The following is a 14,419-nucleotide window of genomic DNA, read 5'->3' on the forward strand; positions in this document are numbered from 1 at the left end:
GGTGGGGGGGTGGGGGGAGGGGGGGGGGGGGTCAGAGTTGTCAGTCACAGCCTGGTATTCAGCAAGGAGACGGAGGGTACTGCAACTCCAGGGGAAATACTCTGAGTAGTTGGAGTAGATTGGTTACCTGAAGTCTAAATAAACCTCACGTCACTGATTTTATTTTAATTCATGAAATAGAGTGACGCGTCGCAAACTAGCAAGTACAGGCTCCTTTAGACTAATAAACTTTATTCCACTTGGAAGTGAATCACCCAGTCTGTGTTCACAAGGACTGAAAGTAGCACATTATAAATGCTTGCATTACTGTAATCAAGTGGTAACTTTGTGCACTTGTCCTTTTAAGAGTTTAAGTGTTATTCTTAAGTGTGTGATTATACTCATTCTTCAGAATAATTTGTACCATGTAATGGGCATGTTTTAGTAGAATTGCTTTCTTTTACACGCTGTTTTACTTCTGGCATTGTCTGCAGAGAAAGAATTTCATTGTACAGGGGAACATCTTCTCTAATGTACATATGACAATAAACTTAACTTAACATTGCGACTTTAAAAATTAAGAGTACGTCCACAGTTTGGATGTTGTCATCAGTATGGAGAAATATCCTGCTTTAAATACCATTTCTATATATTTCATTGCCAGTTTGAGAAAGTGTTGTCGTCCCGACAGTTTCTTTGGAAATGAACAAGAATGCAAAGTCTGATGTAAGTTTTGATTTCTTTCCCTGTAGCGGCAGAGGCCTTCATCGGCCAGCAACTCTGAAACCGAGGGCGCGAAAGAAAAGCAAGGAGCAAAGCCCAACCAGGGAGACAGCACTCTGGGCCTGACTGCTGAGGAGGTACAGCATCTCATTAATGGCGTGCTATAAGATAGCGGGTGACAGTGTTATGAAGACGCAGCCCGCTAAACTGATGTCTATGGACTTTATGAAAACATCACTCTTGGAGAAGCATGTGTGTTTTGCCTTCTTTCGCCGTCGGCAGATCAAAGTGCTGAGGAGGATAAAGGAGGAGTACGAGAGACGGGGAGGCTTCGTCAGGATTTTCCCCACCTCGGATACATGGGAGCTTTATGGGTAATCCCAGCCAAGAAACATCTCACACAAGACTTGTAGTCGGCGAGGGGCGTGCGTTATGTTTCTTATTGCAGAGATCATACAGATCCCCAGATAAGTGGGACGTTTAGCATAAATGAATGTCTTAAACAAGACCGTACTCCTCTGGATTGTAATAAGTCAACCACAAAATCAGGCATATCCAGGGTGTGCTTTGCTGGGGCGCTGCTCCACGTGGCTGCTCTTCTGCTAAATTATTTTTACTATGGGGAGGGGGGGTGTAAATATAACTGCCCTTCACGGTGATTAAAGCCACGTAACCAGCGGACTGGACAACACGTGAATGTCTTTTTAAAGAATTCTGAGGCTGCTAAACTTCATCTATGGTAGTAAAACTCACCGTACACACCACATTGTCTCATGTTGAGTACCGTAATCATTTCTGGGTGAAGAAATTAGTGATTTTGATCGTTATGAGTGTCTCAAAATCTTTCAATCAGTTCCATTAATCAGAAATGTGTCTGCTGAGTTCATTCATGGTCTGTAATTAAAGTGGAATAAAACAAGTAAAACGCATGGTAACAACATTAAACCATTGAGGGATGAGCAGTAGACATCGATATATGTTGAGTTTTAAAAGAGTTTAAGGCTTGAGTGTTTGGGCTGATGGGTGGGAGTGAGCACCTGCTTTAATTATATTTATTGTCTGCATTACAAATACACAATATTTACACCTAAAGGGCAAGTTTTAAATATATAAACATCCATTTTAAGTTATTTGAACTTCCTTGTTGTTTTTTTTTCTTTCTTCTCAGCAAGTCCCTTCTCAATAGGGACTTGCTAAATAAACCTTCTAATCAGACCCCCTCTGATTTTCTTACAAGCTGAACTCGAGGTGTTGCTGCAGTTTCTGTGCTCAACTCAACTCCCACTGCATGTATTTTGAAATTCCACTGAGAAACTTTTTTCCAGAGAGGAAGTCCATTTTTTTTTTGTGCCGACAGCTTATATTCCTATATGAAGATCCATGGGATTTTTTTTTTTTTTCTTCTTGAACGGCAAAGATTTTGTGGTGTTTTTAAAAGCAAATTATTCAGTGGTCTGTGAAATGATTGGTATATTTAATAGGTCTCCAGTAGCTATATCACAGAGGCATCATTTTAGCACATGAGCCACAAGTAGGAAGGTTGAAGCTCACTGCCTTTATGATTATTGTAATTTGCTTATTATCTTCTTCTCTCAGTGGATATCTGGAGTCCAAGACATCAATGAACTCCATGTTGGCGAACAGACTTTTCCATGGAAGGTAAGCGTTTCCATTGTGGTCGGGAGGGGGAGCAAATCTCTCCATCAGTTTGTGGGAGCGGTTGGATTCTCACGTGGCGTTTGTTTGGTCTTTCGGCTGGATAGGTGAGTGGAGCGGCAGGAAAGATGAAGCAACTTTTCCAGGACGCGTTCAATGTCTATGTGGCACTGTGGTGAAGATTCTAGGGCAGGAGGAGAGATAGTCATGGATAATCCGTGGAACCACATTGAAGTTATTGCAGTGCGACACACATTTAAGGACATCTGAACCCACATAGGCCTTCAGGTTTGAAGCGCAGCACCGTACTGACCAGATGTTTGGGTCTCAGCTCAGCTTCTTATGTTCGTAAGGTCAACAGACGAGGGGAAACTGTTGGTGTTGGAAGGTTTCGGCTGCTGTTTTTGTTTTAGTCGGTGCTCTCTGTTTTTTTTTTTTACACCACCGCCATCTGTCACGTCAACGACCACGCGATTTCGACAAGCCTTTCACCAACACATGGAAACACACCAAATGAACTAAACAAAAATGTAATCACTATACCATGTTGTTCTTTCCAACTGGAACTTAACTCCTTGTTCATCCTCTGTATGTTTGACTTCCTCTTTGATTTATAGCTCTATCTTTACTCCACGACAGGGCTGTTAAACTCATTTGAGTTCATATTCAGCCCAATTTCATCTTGAGTGGGCGGTGCGGTGCCATAATACCCTTTAAATTTCAACTTTAAAGTTTTTCTTTGTTGTGGTGCCGAGTATATGAGAGGAAAATGTCAAATGCCAAAATTTTCACAAATTCAAACAATTACTATTGGAAATAACTATAATCTCAACAGGAAGCCAATTTTAATGCAACCTTACAGTGAAATGTCCAGAAATCTTGCATTCAGGGTGTTTTTACAAGCTCACCCGGACAGCATGGATTAGAGGCGAGTTTGATGGCAACGAGGTCATCAGCCTTCATGGCCGCATCGCCGATGGCTCAGCTCAGGTCTCAGTGTTGCAGTGTCCAAAACTCTTGAGCAATTTGACAGAAAATCAGTGTTACCTTTGAAATTTGTGCCATTTGCGTCGGGGTTTGTTGGGCCAGACTGGAGCCTCTTGTGACCTGATTCCGGCCCACAGGCCTTATGTTTGACACCCCTGCTCTGTGCTATTTCTATATAGTTTAGACTCCACTTGCAGTTTTTTTCAACCATTACTGATGTCAATCAACCATCCTTTTTTTTTTTTTTTTTACAGGAAATTGCAAATTGAATCTCCAAGATACAACTTTGAGTTAAATGTCAACACAGTTTAAGTCATGAATTATGCTCTTAACGTTGTCCAAAAGTTGACCTCAGTTAAAGTTAAAATCGCCAACTCGCTCTGCAGTTGTTGATGACGCACACATAAATCCTGACCATTGTTGCTATAACGGTTGCGTTGCTCCGTCTCTCAGGAATGTGAATGGGAATGTGCAGCTGCAGGTGGACTCGGTCCACGGCTGTCATGTTGTCCAGTACGAGAGGAAGCTGCTGTCCCTGGATACGCGAAGGAGGAGACAGCGCCACCTGACTCATCGCTCGTCTGCAGGAGAGAAAAAAGCGGGTAGGCCTGACGTGTTCCGCCTCGGGTCAGACCGCTGCTTCTTTTCTAAAGCCGAGACGAGCGTAGTTAAGTTTGGACGCCATCGCGCACTAATGCACTTTTGGTTCCAATAAATAACTCCCCTGTGTCACGGTGAGGTTGGCCAAATATGACTCCGAATGAGTTCATTCCACTGCAGCAACAATAAAAGGCCTATTTCGAGTGCATGTGTGTGTTTCATCCGTAATGCCAGTGATGCAACCGGCGTTTTGTCTCACCCTGTCCTGCTGCATACCTCAGGGAAGGAATCCAAGGCCTCCCCGGCCGAGAACGGCAGTCAGGAGGGAGAGGAGTGCGCTCAGGAGGAAAAAGAGGAGGCGAAACCACTTCTGGAGCCAGTCTTTCACAAGGCTCTGGTAGCAGAGCAGAGAAAACAAGTGGCCACGCCACTGGAGCGCCGCCACGGCCAGGATCTGTCCAGCTCAGAGGCAGCCGCGCACAATTCCAGGCCCCGAGTCAACCTGCTCAACATCCTTCAGCAGGGCTGGGACCTCAGGTCAGATTGGCTACTGCCCGTCCCCTTACATTCCCATTCCTCCCGTTTTTACGGGCAGTTTTTGGACAACCTTGTCTTTTGAGCACACGGAAGATCTGCCTTTAATATAATATCTATATAGTCTGCTTCTGCTTGAGGGCTAAAACTCTTTCAAAGTGTGGAGGTCACCCTGGGAACTTAAGATGCAACTATATTTCAGCTCCAAGCCTCACAACTCCCAACTTTCTAATGTCTTCCACATTATAAGATAATAATTGTTAACGGCTGTTGGGTCCATAGGCAAAGCTGTTCTCCCACGAGTTATATGCTTGTAATTTGAAATATCTGAGTTTTCATTAATTTCGAATTGCTGCGCAAAAGGTCGACTACAGAGCCTGCATTTTTAATACTTACTAATAATAGTCGCAGTGATACTTGGGTCAAGCACAAGTGGAAACTATAGTCTGTTGTACGTTTGTCTGTTCACAAAGAACGAATAAAAGAAGCCATGAAACCAGAAATACAGAAGGTAGTTTAATTGTACTTAACAGGGTGCGTGAATGGTGCTTATGTGCAGCGAAGACTGCAGCCTCCTGTCAATTCAAATTGTACGTCTGAAATTATCATTTGAAGAGGAATTACAATGACATGTCTGAGTTTGTAGAAATTCCTCAGCGCTTGCCAGGACTGTGCACGAACCTGGGAAATTATAGTACAGCATATCATTGTTTGTATTTGACAGCTTTTTCCAAAACATTTTCTTCCTTTTTTTTTTTTTTTTAACTGGGATGTTCTGACAGTCCTCTCCTCAGGTTCACTGAGGTCACAAAAGCAATTTATCATTTGTTTCTGATGGAGGACAAGATACGCTGTGTTTCAACAGCTTTTGGCTGAAACTCATACATACTTGTTTTTGTTTTCCTTTTTCCCTGGATGACGCGTCTCCAGATCAAATGATTCCAACGACGTGTTTGTTTTTTTTTGTCTTTGTTTTTTTTGCTGTAACAGATTCAAACTGAAAAGAGCTTCAGTTTCAAGGGCGTTTCAACAGTTTTGCATTGCAGTTTTTCATTGTCTCCCTCTCTTTCTCCCTCTCGTCTCCAGTAAAGTGCAGGCCCGGATTGCTTTTTCCTCTTACCTGCAGCGAGTCCAGCAAAGGCTTTTAGCAGAGAGCCGAGACAAGACGGTCCCAGCGTGGCCCAACAAGGACAATGACCAAATGGTACAATTACTTCTATTTCTAAATCTCCATTACCTGATAAGTAGACGGCATTGTCGGAACGTGAAGCGTTGTTTCCTTTGTATGTATGCATGCCAGATTTCCCTTATTATTATTATTATTCTCTTACTCATCTTTACCCTGGCTGCAGCTGAGCTGTGTACGAGGCATCTGTGGCTCCATTTAAGGAAAACATGGAGTCCGTAGTGAGTCTGATTGGAAAGCCTGCATTGTAGTGTCATACATCATCATGATCATCATCCCAAACCTCAGATGTTTGGGGAACATCAGTGTGAGCTCAGGCCAATCTCTACAATATCAGATGTTATAAAAGGGGGGAGTGGGAGGGGGGGGGGGGGGGGGGGGGGGGTGGTAAACCCTGAAAGAGAAAGCATCAGCACAATGACTCATTGATTCAGTAAAAAGATTTCCTCCGTTTCTGCTCGATCTGCACAGGAGCTGGTGATTCGCTTCCTTAGACGAGCAGCCAGTAACCTCCAGCAAGACCTTAGGGTGGCCTTGCCCAGCCACCAGTTGCCCCTGCAGGACCGCAGGCGCCTCCTGTCCCACCAGTTAGGAGAGTTCATTCACTGCTATAACAAGGTACCCGCCTCCCAGACTTTGACCTCGGCACACAATTACAACCGTATCGGGTTGTAGAACACATTAGACCCCCCCCCCCCCCCCCCCCCCCCGTGCTATTGGCTTTCACACAACTTAATAACGCCTGTCTTCGCTTTTTTTTTTTCTTCTCCTCGAAGGAAACTGAGCTGTTGATGAAGAAACAGGAGAGTAGCAAGGAGGAGCATTGTGTCAACCCCCGGGTTTTTCAGGAGTACATCACAGCAGCAAGGTGAGTCAATCAAGCAGAAGCACTTGTACATTTGCAGGGTTTGCAGTTTCCCCGTGTGAGACGCAAACGTGTGGTTTAGATTTTGAGCACGTTAAAAAGTTTATATAACCTCACAGTCTTGAATCAGTCTTGACCTGTTCTCACATTAGAGAATATGAGAAAGGAGCCCGCAGCACGTCAGTCTGGTTTTCATCCAGGTTGGGGTCTTCATCCAGCAGCTCTCGCGCTGAATTCATGAGCTCAGTGCAGCTCGACGTCTGCTGACAAAATGATTGTTGCAGGGAAAGGGCCAACAATTTGGGATTTCATCAAGCAAACAATGCCAATCTGTCGGAGGATGACTTCTTTACTAACTGAAGCTTATGGCAAATCGTTAAATAAATAAATAACACAAATCAAACACAGGAATGTCTGTAAAGACTTATATATTCCCATCCCACTTTAAGTTTTGGCTTAAATAATTTGCAATTTCTTACATGTATTATCAGACTATTCACATATAACAGTAAATACATACAGATTTCACTTTTAACAGATCATCTCTTCTCAGGATCTGACAAGGGTTTTTGTATTTTGCCAAGTGAGGGTAGCCAGCTGGGCTGTGGCTGGCGTGACGGGTCTGGTGGTGGATTTGGCTGTTCCTGCAGGTTGGGGTCTGGGTGGAGACCCGTTTGCGTTCCTCTAATGTGCAACTTATGGCCCACGTGTCTCGGTCCTGGAGTTTTCTGCATTTTTAGCCAGCTGACACATTGATTCTCGTCCGGGCCAGTCCACACTTGTACGGCCTCTTCATCACACTTTACCTCTCTTTAATGGACATATTCAGGATGGCATCAGAATAAGAAATGCTTTATTAATCCCTGGGGGGAATTCTTGTAGCATCGCTCCACACAGACTGAACAGGATTGAAGTTGAGGAAAGGTTGTCAATATTGCAGAATACATTCAAATAAGTAATATTAAATTTAATGTCAATATATACAGAATTAAGCTCAGTGGCGACTGGTGTAGGATAGCAGAGTGAGATTAACTGAGATTACCTCTATTTTTTTAATATAAATTAATAACAATTCAAACATATTCACACTCATCGGGGTAGATACCGATAATAAAAACAACAATGAAAACCAGGTGTGGAATATCTTTAGGGTCTGAAGTGCTGCTGTCGTCTGGATCGCCCACTTCCTCCTTCAGTGCCTCACCTGGCTCCAGGTTTAATGCACAACACACACACATGTCTATCTGGGAGTGCAAAGCCGGACAGGCTTGATGAGTCCTGATGGTAGGACAGGTCGTCGTCGGACACACGGGGCTTTGGCCCTCTTCCAACACTCCCACTGGCGTCCCCCGCTCCTTCTCCTCTAACGCACTCGCAATCACACTGATCCATGAAGTTTGGAAACTGTTTTCTTGTCAGTAAGGGTTCAGCGATGAGATTTCTCCTGTGGGGAAAAAAAAAAAAAATAGGTGTTTTCTTTTTTTTCTTCTTTTTTTTCCATTTTGTGTCATTCAATAGTCGCTTCAAGTGTTTGGCTCTTCTATATGTTCTTGAATATGATCTCAATCTGCTATATACATTCATCTCATTGATTTTCTTTTTTTTTTCTTTTTCTTTTTGACAGTGAAAACGATTTGGAGGAAGTGCTCACATTCTATACACAGAAAAATAAGTCAGCCACCGTATTCCTTGGAACGAAAGTCAGAAATATAAAGCAACAGGTTCCTGAAGTGAATTTGTCTGGAGATTCAGACAGCTGTGAGAACAGCAAATGTGAGTTTCTGTTACATATTTAATGTATGTCTGTTCACTGTTTAAGTGTTTTATCATGCAAGAATTGTTTAGATTTTAAGTCCCCCCCCCTCCCCCTCATATTGAGGAAAAAGATTCATCTGAGTCATCTTCAGTCAAAGATCAGCTTCAAATGATTAGAAGTGTGTGTGGGAAAATAGATGTGTGTCAGAGCTGAGGAATGGCTCGCTGATAATAAAGCAGCTCTGGCTTCTGTCCTCCCTCGAACAGCTCTGCATGTGTCCAAGGAGGATTACAGCACTTCAGAGTCTTCGCTCTCGACGGGGAAGGTCGGCGGCGAGCGGGACGTGAAGCCTCCGGCCGCTGTGCCGTCAGAAGAGCAGCAGGCTGATGGGAGGACTGGTAAAACCCCGCCGGGCGTCCCGTCAGCCCAGCACCGCTCCAGCTTCCCTTTGACGCTAGATTGCACGCACTTCCATTCGCAGCACTGCCCTCCCGCTCACTTGCCGCTGCCTCTCCATTGCCCTCCCCCGCCGCCGCCGTGCCAACCCCCCCAGCCCCCGTCGTACACGCAGTCCTTGGCCAAGTCTCACTTCTGCCACTCTGAGAGTTTGTGTGACCCTCCAGCGTACGCCCCCACCGCCGTGGTCACTCAGCCGCCGCGGGCGACGTCCACCGGCTCCAGCGCCACGGCGGCAGCGCAGTCGACCCAGGTGCTCAGGAGGCTGCATTCCTTCACCTCCACCCTATCCAGCTCTGGAGCCTCTTCCTCAGCCCCAAGTGCCCAACAGATCTACGGCCAGAGGCTCTCTAGACCCACATCTGCAGGTCAAGGTAATATCCGATACTGAGGTTTTGATTGGAGTCAGCTGTCTTGTGTTCTCAGTTTTTTTTTTTTTTTCTTCCTTTGGGTTTTATTTCTCAGCAATCAAGAAGGGCAGTTCCAGTAAGCCGAAGTCAAACTCAGTTGGTGCTTTCAAGGAGTTAAACACTCTGTCTGCTCAGGCTCAGTCCAACCAGCAGGCCTTCATCTCCGCGCTGCAGAAACTGGCCGACAAGCAGGTCGCACGCCACTGTGCCAGCTCCAGTCACATCAACCTCCTCACGCACCACGTAAGTTTACTTCTGCGCCGCGTGCAATATTAGCTCCCCGATTAAACAGCTCGAAGAATTTTTGAAGTTTAAACAACGTTGACACGTCGAGTTATGAAGACGGCGCCGCGTCGGGTTTCACATGAAAGAGCGGCGACTCGAGCCGCCGTGCCTCTCACTGTGAGGTCTGATGGGACTCTTTGTTGATGAGTAAACCTGGCTCAGGCCCCATGCTGATCACCGGCATCTCTGCCGCTCATTCATCCAGCCGACCCGCTGGAGCCGGAGGGTCTGCCGCCCCGCGCCGCGCACCTTCCTCCATCAGTCAGTGGGCTCAGGCTGGTGCGGGGGCGGGGAGGCTCTGGATGTGGAAACTGAAGCTGGCTGGCCTAAACAGTGGTGAGCCGCATCAAGCCCCGGCTCCGTGTGAGGTCTCATTATCAGATGCACCATGGGGGAGGGATTTCTGTTGATACTTAACAAGCAGCCACTTTTTTGTTGTTGTTTTTTTTCTTTTTTGTGGTAATTGATGCTTATAAATGGAGGAATGTGGCAAATTGGCACCGAGCAGGGGAGTGGCAGTTTCATTGGCTCCACCACCACCTTCCCCTATATTCTCCTATATTCCCTGAAGGATGGGTCTTCGGCCCTGGGGAGCTCCTCCTGAGCTCCTCCACCCTCCTCCTCCACCCTCCTCCTCTTCCTCGTCCAACGTGTCCTCCTCAGCTTCGCTGGATTTTCTCTCTCGGGAGTTTTCTGTGATGGCACCAGACCACACAGACTGCTGTTTTTTATGGTTTCCACTTCGACTGCACATTATTCTGTCTATTTGAAAGTTGTTTGCTGTATTTCCTGTGGGAAGTTAATCCTGGACAAGGCAGCGAGTTCTCAGAGTAAAATAGTCCAGTGTTTAGCACTTAAAGGCTCAGGGTACATTTAAGTTTGGGGGTTTTTTTGTGTGTGTTTTTTTAAGGAACAGATTTGAAGTCATTAAATCATTCACTGGACTAAATGGAGGACTTTGTAAACATGAACAACACCCTGTTGCACAGTTGACCTCTAAGGTGTACGTAATTGCTCGCTCTCATGCAAAGCCACACACACAGAGCACAAATGGCAGTTGAATAAAGCCTGGCATGGTCACCATCAATAACGTGGACATACTCCTTGTGCTCTGATGCTTTATGCAGTGTTGACTGTCTCCACTGTGCAGGCCTGTGTTTTCATGAAAGACATTCTAGTGACCTCTGACTCAGGAATCTAGTAATGCATTAATGTTTTTAGATGATAATCCATCAACTCTAATAAGTAATGCGGAGCTGTAAGCTGGACACGTTGCGCAATGTTTGAAAGGTGCACAACTTTCCCACTGCACACTTAATACCCCAGGAGGAAATAAAGTAAATAACAGCCTACAGCACTGTGATTTATTCCTCTGTTAGATTTCAGTGGACGGCACAGAGCCACGCAGAGGTGCACACACTGCAGAAGTGCTGATGTGGTTGTAAACACATTTGGCCCCGCAAGTCATGATAACCGACCCTGCCGAGGATGGAAGGAAGGGAGGGGACCGGCAGGGTTCAGCGGAGACGAGCTGTGCCATGGGCCGTGTGTACATTTCACACAGCTTCCTCACACATGGCACGTAGGGAGGAACCCAATGTTACACCAATTCATCACATCCTATTCATCAAATCCATTTCCTGAGACGTATGGTATGAGGTTATTATAGCAGCGGAATGACTTGTGCTTGAGTGTGGAAAGTTGTGTGTGTGTGTGTGTGTGTGTGTATTTCCATTTATGTGTGTAATAATATTTGTGTCTGCGAGGAGGATCTTTCAGTGTACACAAATTGGATTGCGCACATGCAGATTTTCCGAAGCACTTACAAACTCGTGCGCACAAATCTAAGTAAACACTAACACATCTCATTACAGACGGACTCAGACGCAAATATCAGTAGACGTGCACAAATCCAGAATCCACACACACACACAATTCTCCACAAGTCATATATGGTGACGTTAAAGAGATGCTCAAAGTATGTTTAATGGTTGTTTCTTTGTGTTGTTCTGCGCCAGCAGTTGACCAACCTGAACCTGGCCAACAGGATGCTGGGGAGAGAAAGTTTCACACTGAACCCAAAAGCCGCCACAACCCAAAGGCCAGTGAGAGCCATTCGCTCCGGGGCGGAGCTGCCAGGCAGCAGTAGGTACGTTCAAGTAAATGCCACACACACACACACACACACACACACACACACGGCTGAATTCCTCTTTTCCTTACATCAATCATTCATCGCCCGGTGAAGTTAAAAGAGATTATTTATTTCGAACACTCACATCAGCGGCAGCCAATGTGGTGCTGTCCAGCCTCTGGTAGCGCACAGGGACCTTGTGAGTAGCCCTCGGGGCTCGTTGTGAAAATAGTGGTCGGTACAAACAGCATGTTTTGAGAATGTGACTTATTGACTTCCTGGAAAAAAAAAAAAACATAGCATAAATCAGAAGCATCAAACATGCGGCACAGGGGCCAAAGCCAGCCTGCTCAAGGGTCGAGGCCTGCAAGATGATAGGAAGGCTTAAAGATTCAACATTTTCTATTGTGGAAGACTTTAAGATTTTAAGTTACAATGTTTGCAAAAATGTAATAAAAGTAGTAAACATTCAAGTTGTGGTAAACTGCTTCAACTCAATGAGATCAATACTTTAGTTTGACACTCTGACGAGGTGCTTTTATGCAAAATGAGCTCAATTATTAAAAACTATCAAGAAAAACAGTACATTCAGCTAATTTTCAGAAGTTTGACCCAAAATGAGAAAAACATGAATCAATAATATGTGTGTCTTTGCTACTGTGGTCAGTTAAAACTGGTGTTTACGCCACAGCATTTTCAAGTAAAAACGCCAAACTTTGGGTGCTTTTGGTGCGTAGAGTCACTGAAAACGAAAACTTTTTGGGAAAAGGCTCCCGAGGTGGAACGTTCTGAAAATGCTCCAGCTCTATTTCTGTGGAAACGGGTGAAGACGACACTTTGAAAACACTTTGGTTGAGTGGAATGGGTCAAAATGTTCAACAGGGCATGCACACGACAAACGCAAAATACATTTCCGAAACAAAAAAACGCAAAAATAATTTTTCACTTTCTCGTTTCCACTTGAAGCGTTGTTGTGACAAAACGGGGGCCTGGGTCTCCTCACGTAAGTAAATAGTGTCAGTTCTACGTACAAATCAAGTCTCAAAAACGCTGGGCGACCACTTGCCTAAATTGTACTTTTCATGACCACTGTGCTCATGTTTGTTCTCTACGTTTCATCTCGGTGCTGCGGAGAGAGAAGTTATGAGACTCAGTTTGGTTCATTGTCAAGCTCAACATCATGTCCACCCTGTGATGGATGTCTGCTCATGCATTCGAACTGTTAAAATATTAGACTTGAGTTCTTTCCCTCTTGAGATTGATTGTGTAAAAACCTCAGAAGAGCTGTTCAGGTACCAAGTCTGATTCCCTCCAGCCAAATTGCAGTCCTGAGGGCTTTTTGTGTAATTAATTATACACAATTCTTTACTTTAGATGCCTAAAATTGTGGCCGTCTATTTGGTCACACTCAATAGAAGCTTAAGGCTTTTTTAATGGCCTCTGACAATTTGTCTGATCTGAGATTGTTGGTCTTTGGAAAAGGATCTCAGAGCGCCAACATCCCCCTGGGCAGGCCGCTTCAGCTCTGCGCCTGGAAATGGGCATTTCTGTCCCCCCCCCCCTTTTTTTTAAATTGTGCTTTGTGGAACCCGGCAGAAGTCAAATTGTCCGCGGAGCGCCGGCGCTGTGTGAAGCAGGCAGGCAGCCTCAAACATTGTGTTGGAGGCGGCGGGTCAATGTCAACACCCACGGAGTCTGTCTGCTCCCGTCTCTCACTCCTGCGCCCATTGAAATCCCCCCCCCCCCCCCCCCAAAGCCCATACCTCAGCCCCCTGTCACACTGCTCTGAGAAGAGGAGGAAGGAAGCCGGACAGATAGCGATCACACGGTCCCGGTGTTTACTATGAGCCTGCAGGCCGTGGGAGGTGCAGCCCCCCCCCCACGAGCATCAGCGCCCTCTTCGTCTCGCTCGCCGCCGCCGCCGATGTACGAGTGGCAGCGTCTCAGACGCCTCGGCCCCGATCTTGGACTCTTGTTTTTTCCAGTCCAGTCTTTCCTTATGTATTGAGCTGTCAGGGAATTCCAGGAATGTCTGGCCTTTTCCCTTTTTGAACTGTTTTTATTTCCACAAACCAAGAAGAGACTTTTAATAGAACTTAGGGCAGAATCAGTGAACTGGTATATATGATCAAGTGGAGACTGAATTCACATTCCCTTTTTTCACTAAAACAAACCCGAATGATAAAGATACATCATCATCTGGCAATTACACAATCAAATCTCTGACAAAGATGTTGAAACGGACTAAAATCTCACATTCATAGTTTGTCTACTGAATATGTTTTAACCTCCCTCGACGATTGAAAGCACATCATTGACACATCATTATCATTGATGAAAAAGTAAATGCGAGTCATTATATTTATTGGGTGTAAGCTTGAATATGTTGTGAATATGTTTGATATTCACCCATGTTTTTTCCTCCATTTAAACATTTTTGAAAATGGATTTTAAAGGAAAGAAGTAAAAACACATTTTAGTCCGGGGCCACATACAGCCTTAATTTTATCTTCAGTGGGCCAGACCGGTAAAATAGTGCCATAATAACCTTTAAATTAAAGTTTTTCTTTGTTGTGGTGCAGCGCATACGTGGTGAAAATGGCGTTATTTTCACAAAACCAAACCATTGTGACAGAAAATGACTATTTTCTATTTGCTTGGTGGTTCAGCGGACCGGGTTGGAGCCTCTTGCGGGCCGATTTTGGCCCACCGGCCTTATGTTTGACCTCCCTATTCTAAAGCAAAAGAGCCAAACACTATAAATCTAATTTAACAAATACCACAAAAACATCTATATCAATATTGGGCCGAATTAATTTTCCTTTATTGGAGTATTTACTTCAATTTC

General features: G+C 45.0%; 1 protein-coding gene across 2 annotated transcripts in view; it reads left to right on the forward strand.

Annotated features, from left to right (window-relative positions):
• Positions 1–14,419, forward strand: part of ttll5 (tubulin tyrosine ligase-like family, member 5) — a 64,951-nt gene that overhangs the window by 29,657 nt on the left and 20,875 nt on the right. For both annotated transcript variants that reach the window (XM_080513336.1, XM_080513337.1), the window contains exons 16-27: positions 732–839; positions 985–1,076; positions 2,299–2,361; positions 3,799–3,947; positions 4,227–4,482; positions 5,566–5,683; positions 6,137–6,283; positions 6,442–6,533; positions 8,155–8,303; positions 8,553–9,116; positions 9,208–9,395; positions 11,459–11,586. In XM_080513336.1, the coding sequence (XP_080369462.1) occupies positions 732–839; positions 985–1,076; positions 2,299–2,361; positions 3,799–3,947; positions 4,227–4,482; positions 5,566–5,683; positions 6,137–6,283; positions 6,442–6,533; positions 8,155–8,303; positions 8,553–9,116; positions 9,208–9,395; positions 11,459–11,586 (2,054 nt within the window). The remainder of the gene's footprint in view (positions 1–731; positions 840–984; positions 1,077–2,298; positions 2,362–3,798; positions 3,948–4,226; positions 4,483–5,565; positions 5,684–6,136; positions 6,284–6,441; positions 6,534–8,154; positions 8,304–8,552; positions 9,117–9,207; positions 9,396–11,458; positions 11,587–14,419) is intronic.

Source organism: Blennius ocellaris (assembly GCF_963422515.1).
Source record: "Blennius ocellaris genome assembly, chromosome: 17".
Lineage (NCBI taxonomy): Eukaryota > Metazoa > Chordata > Actinopteri > Blenniiformes > Blenniidae > Blennius > Blennius ocellaris.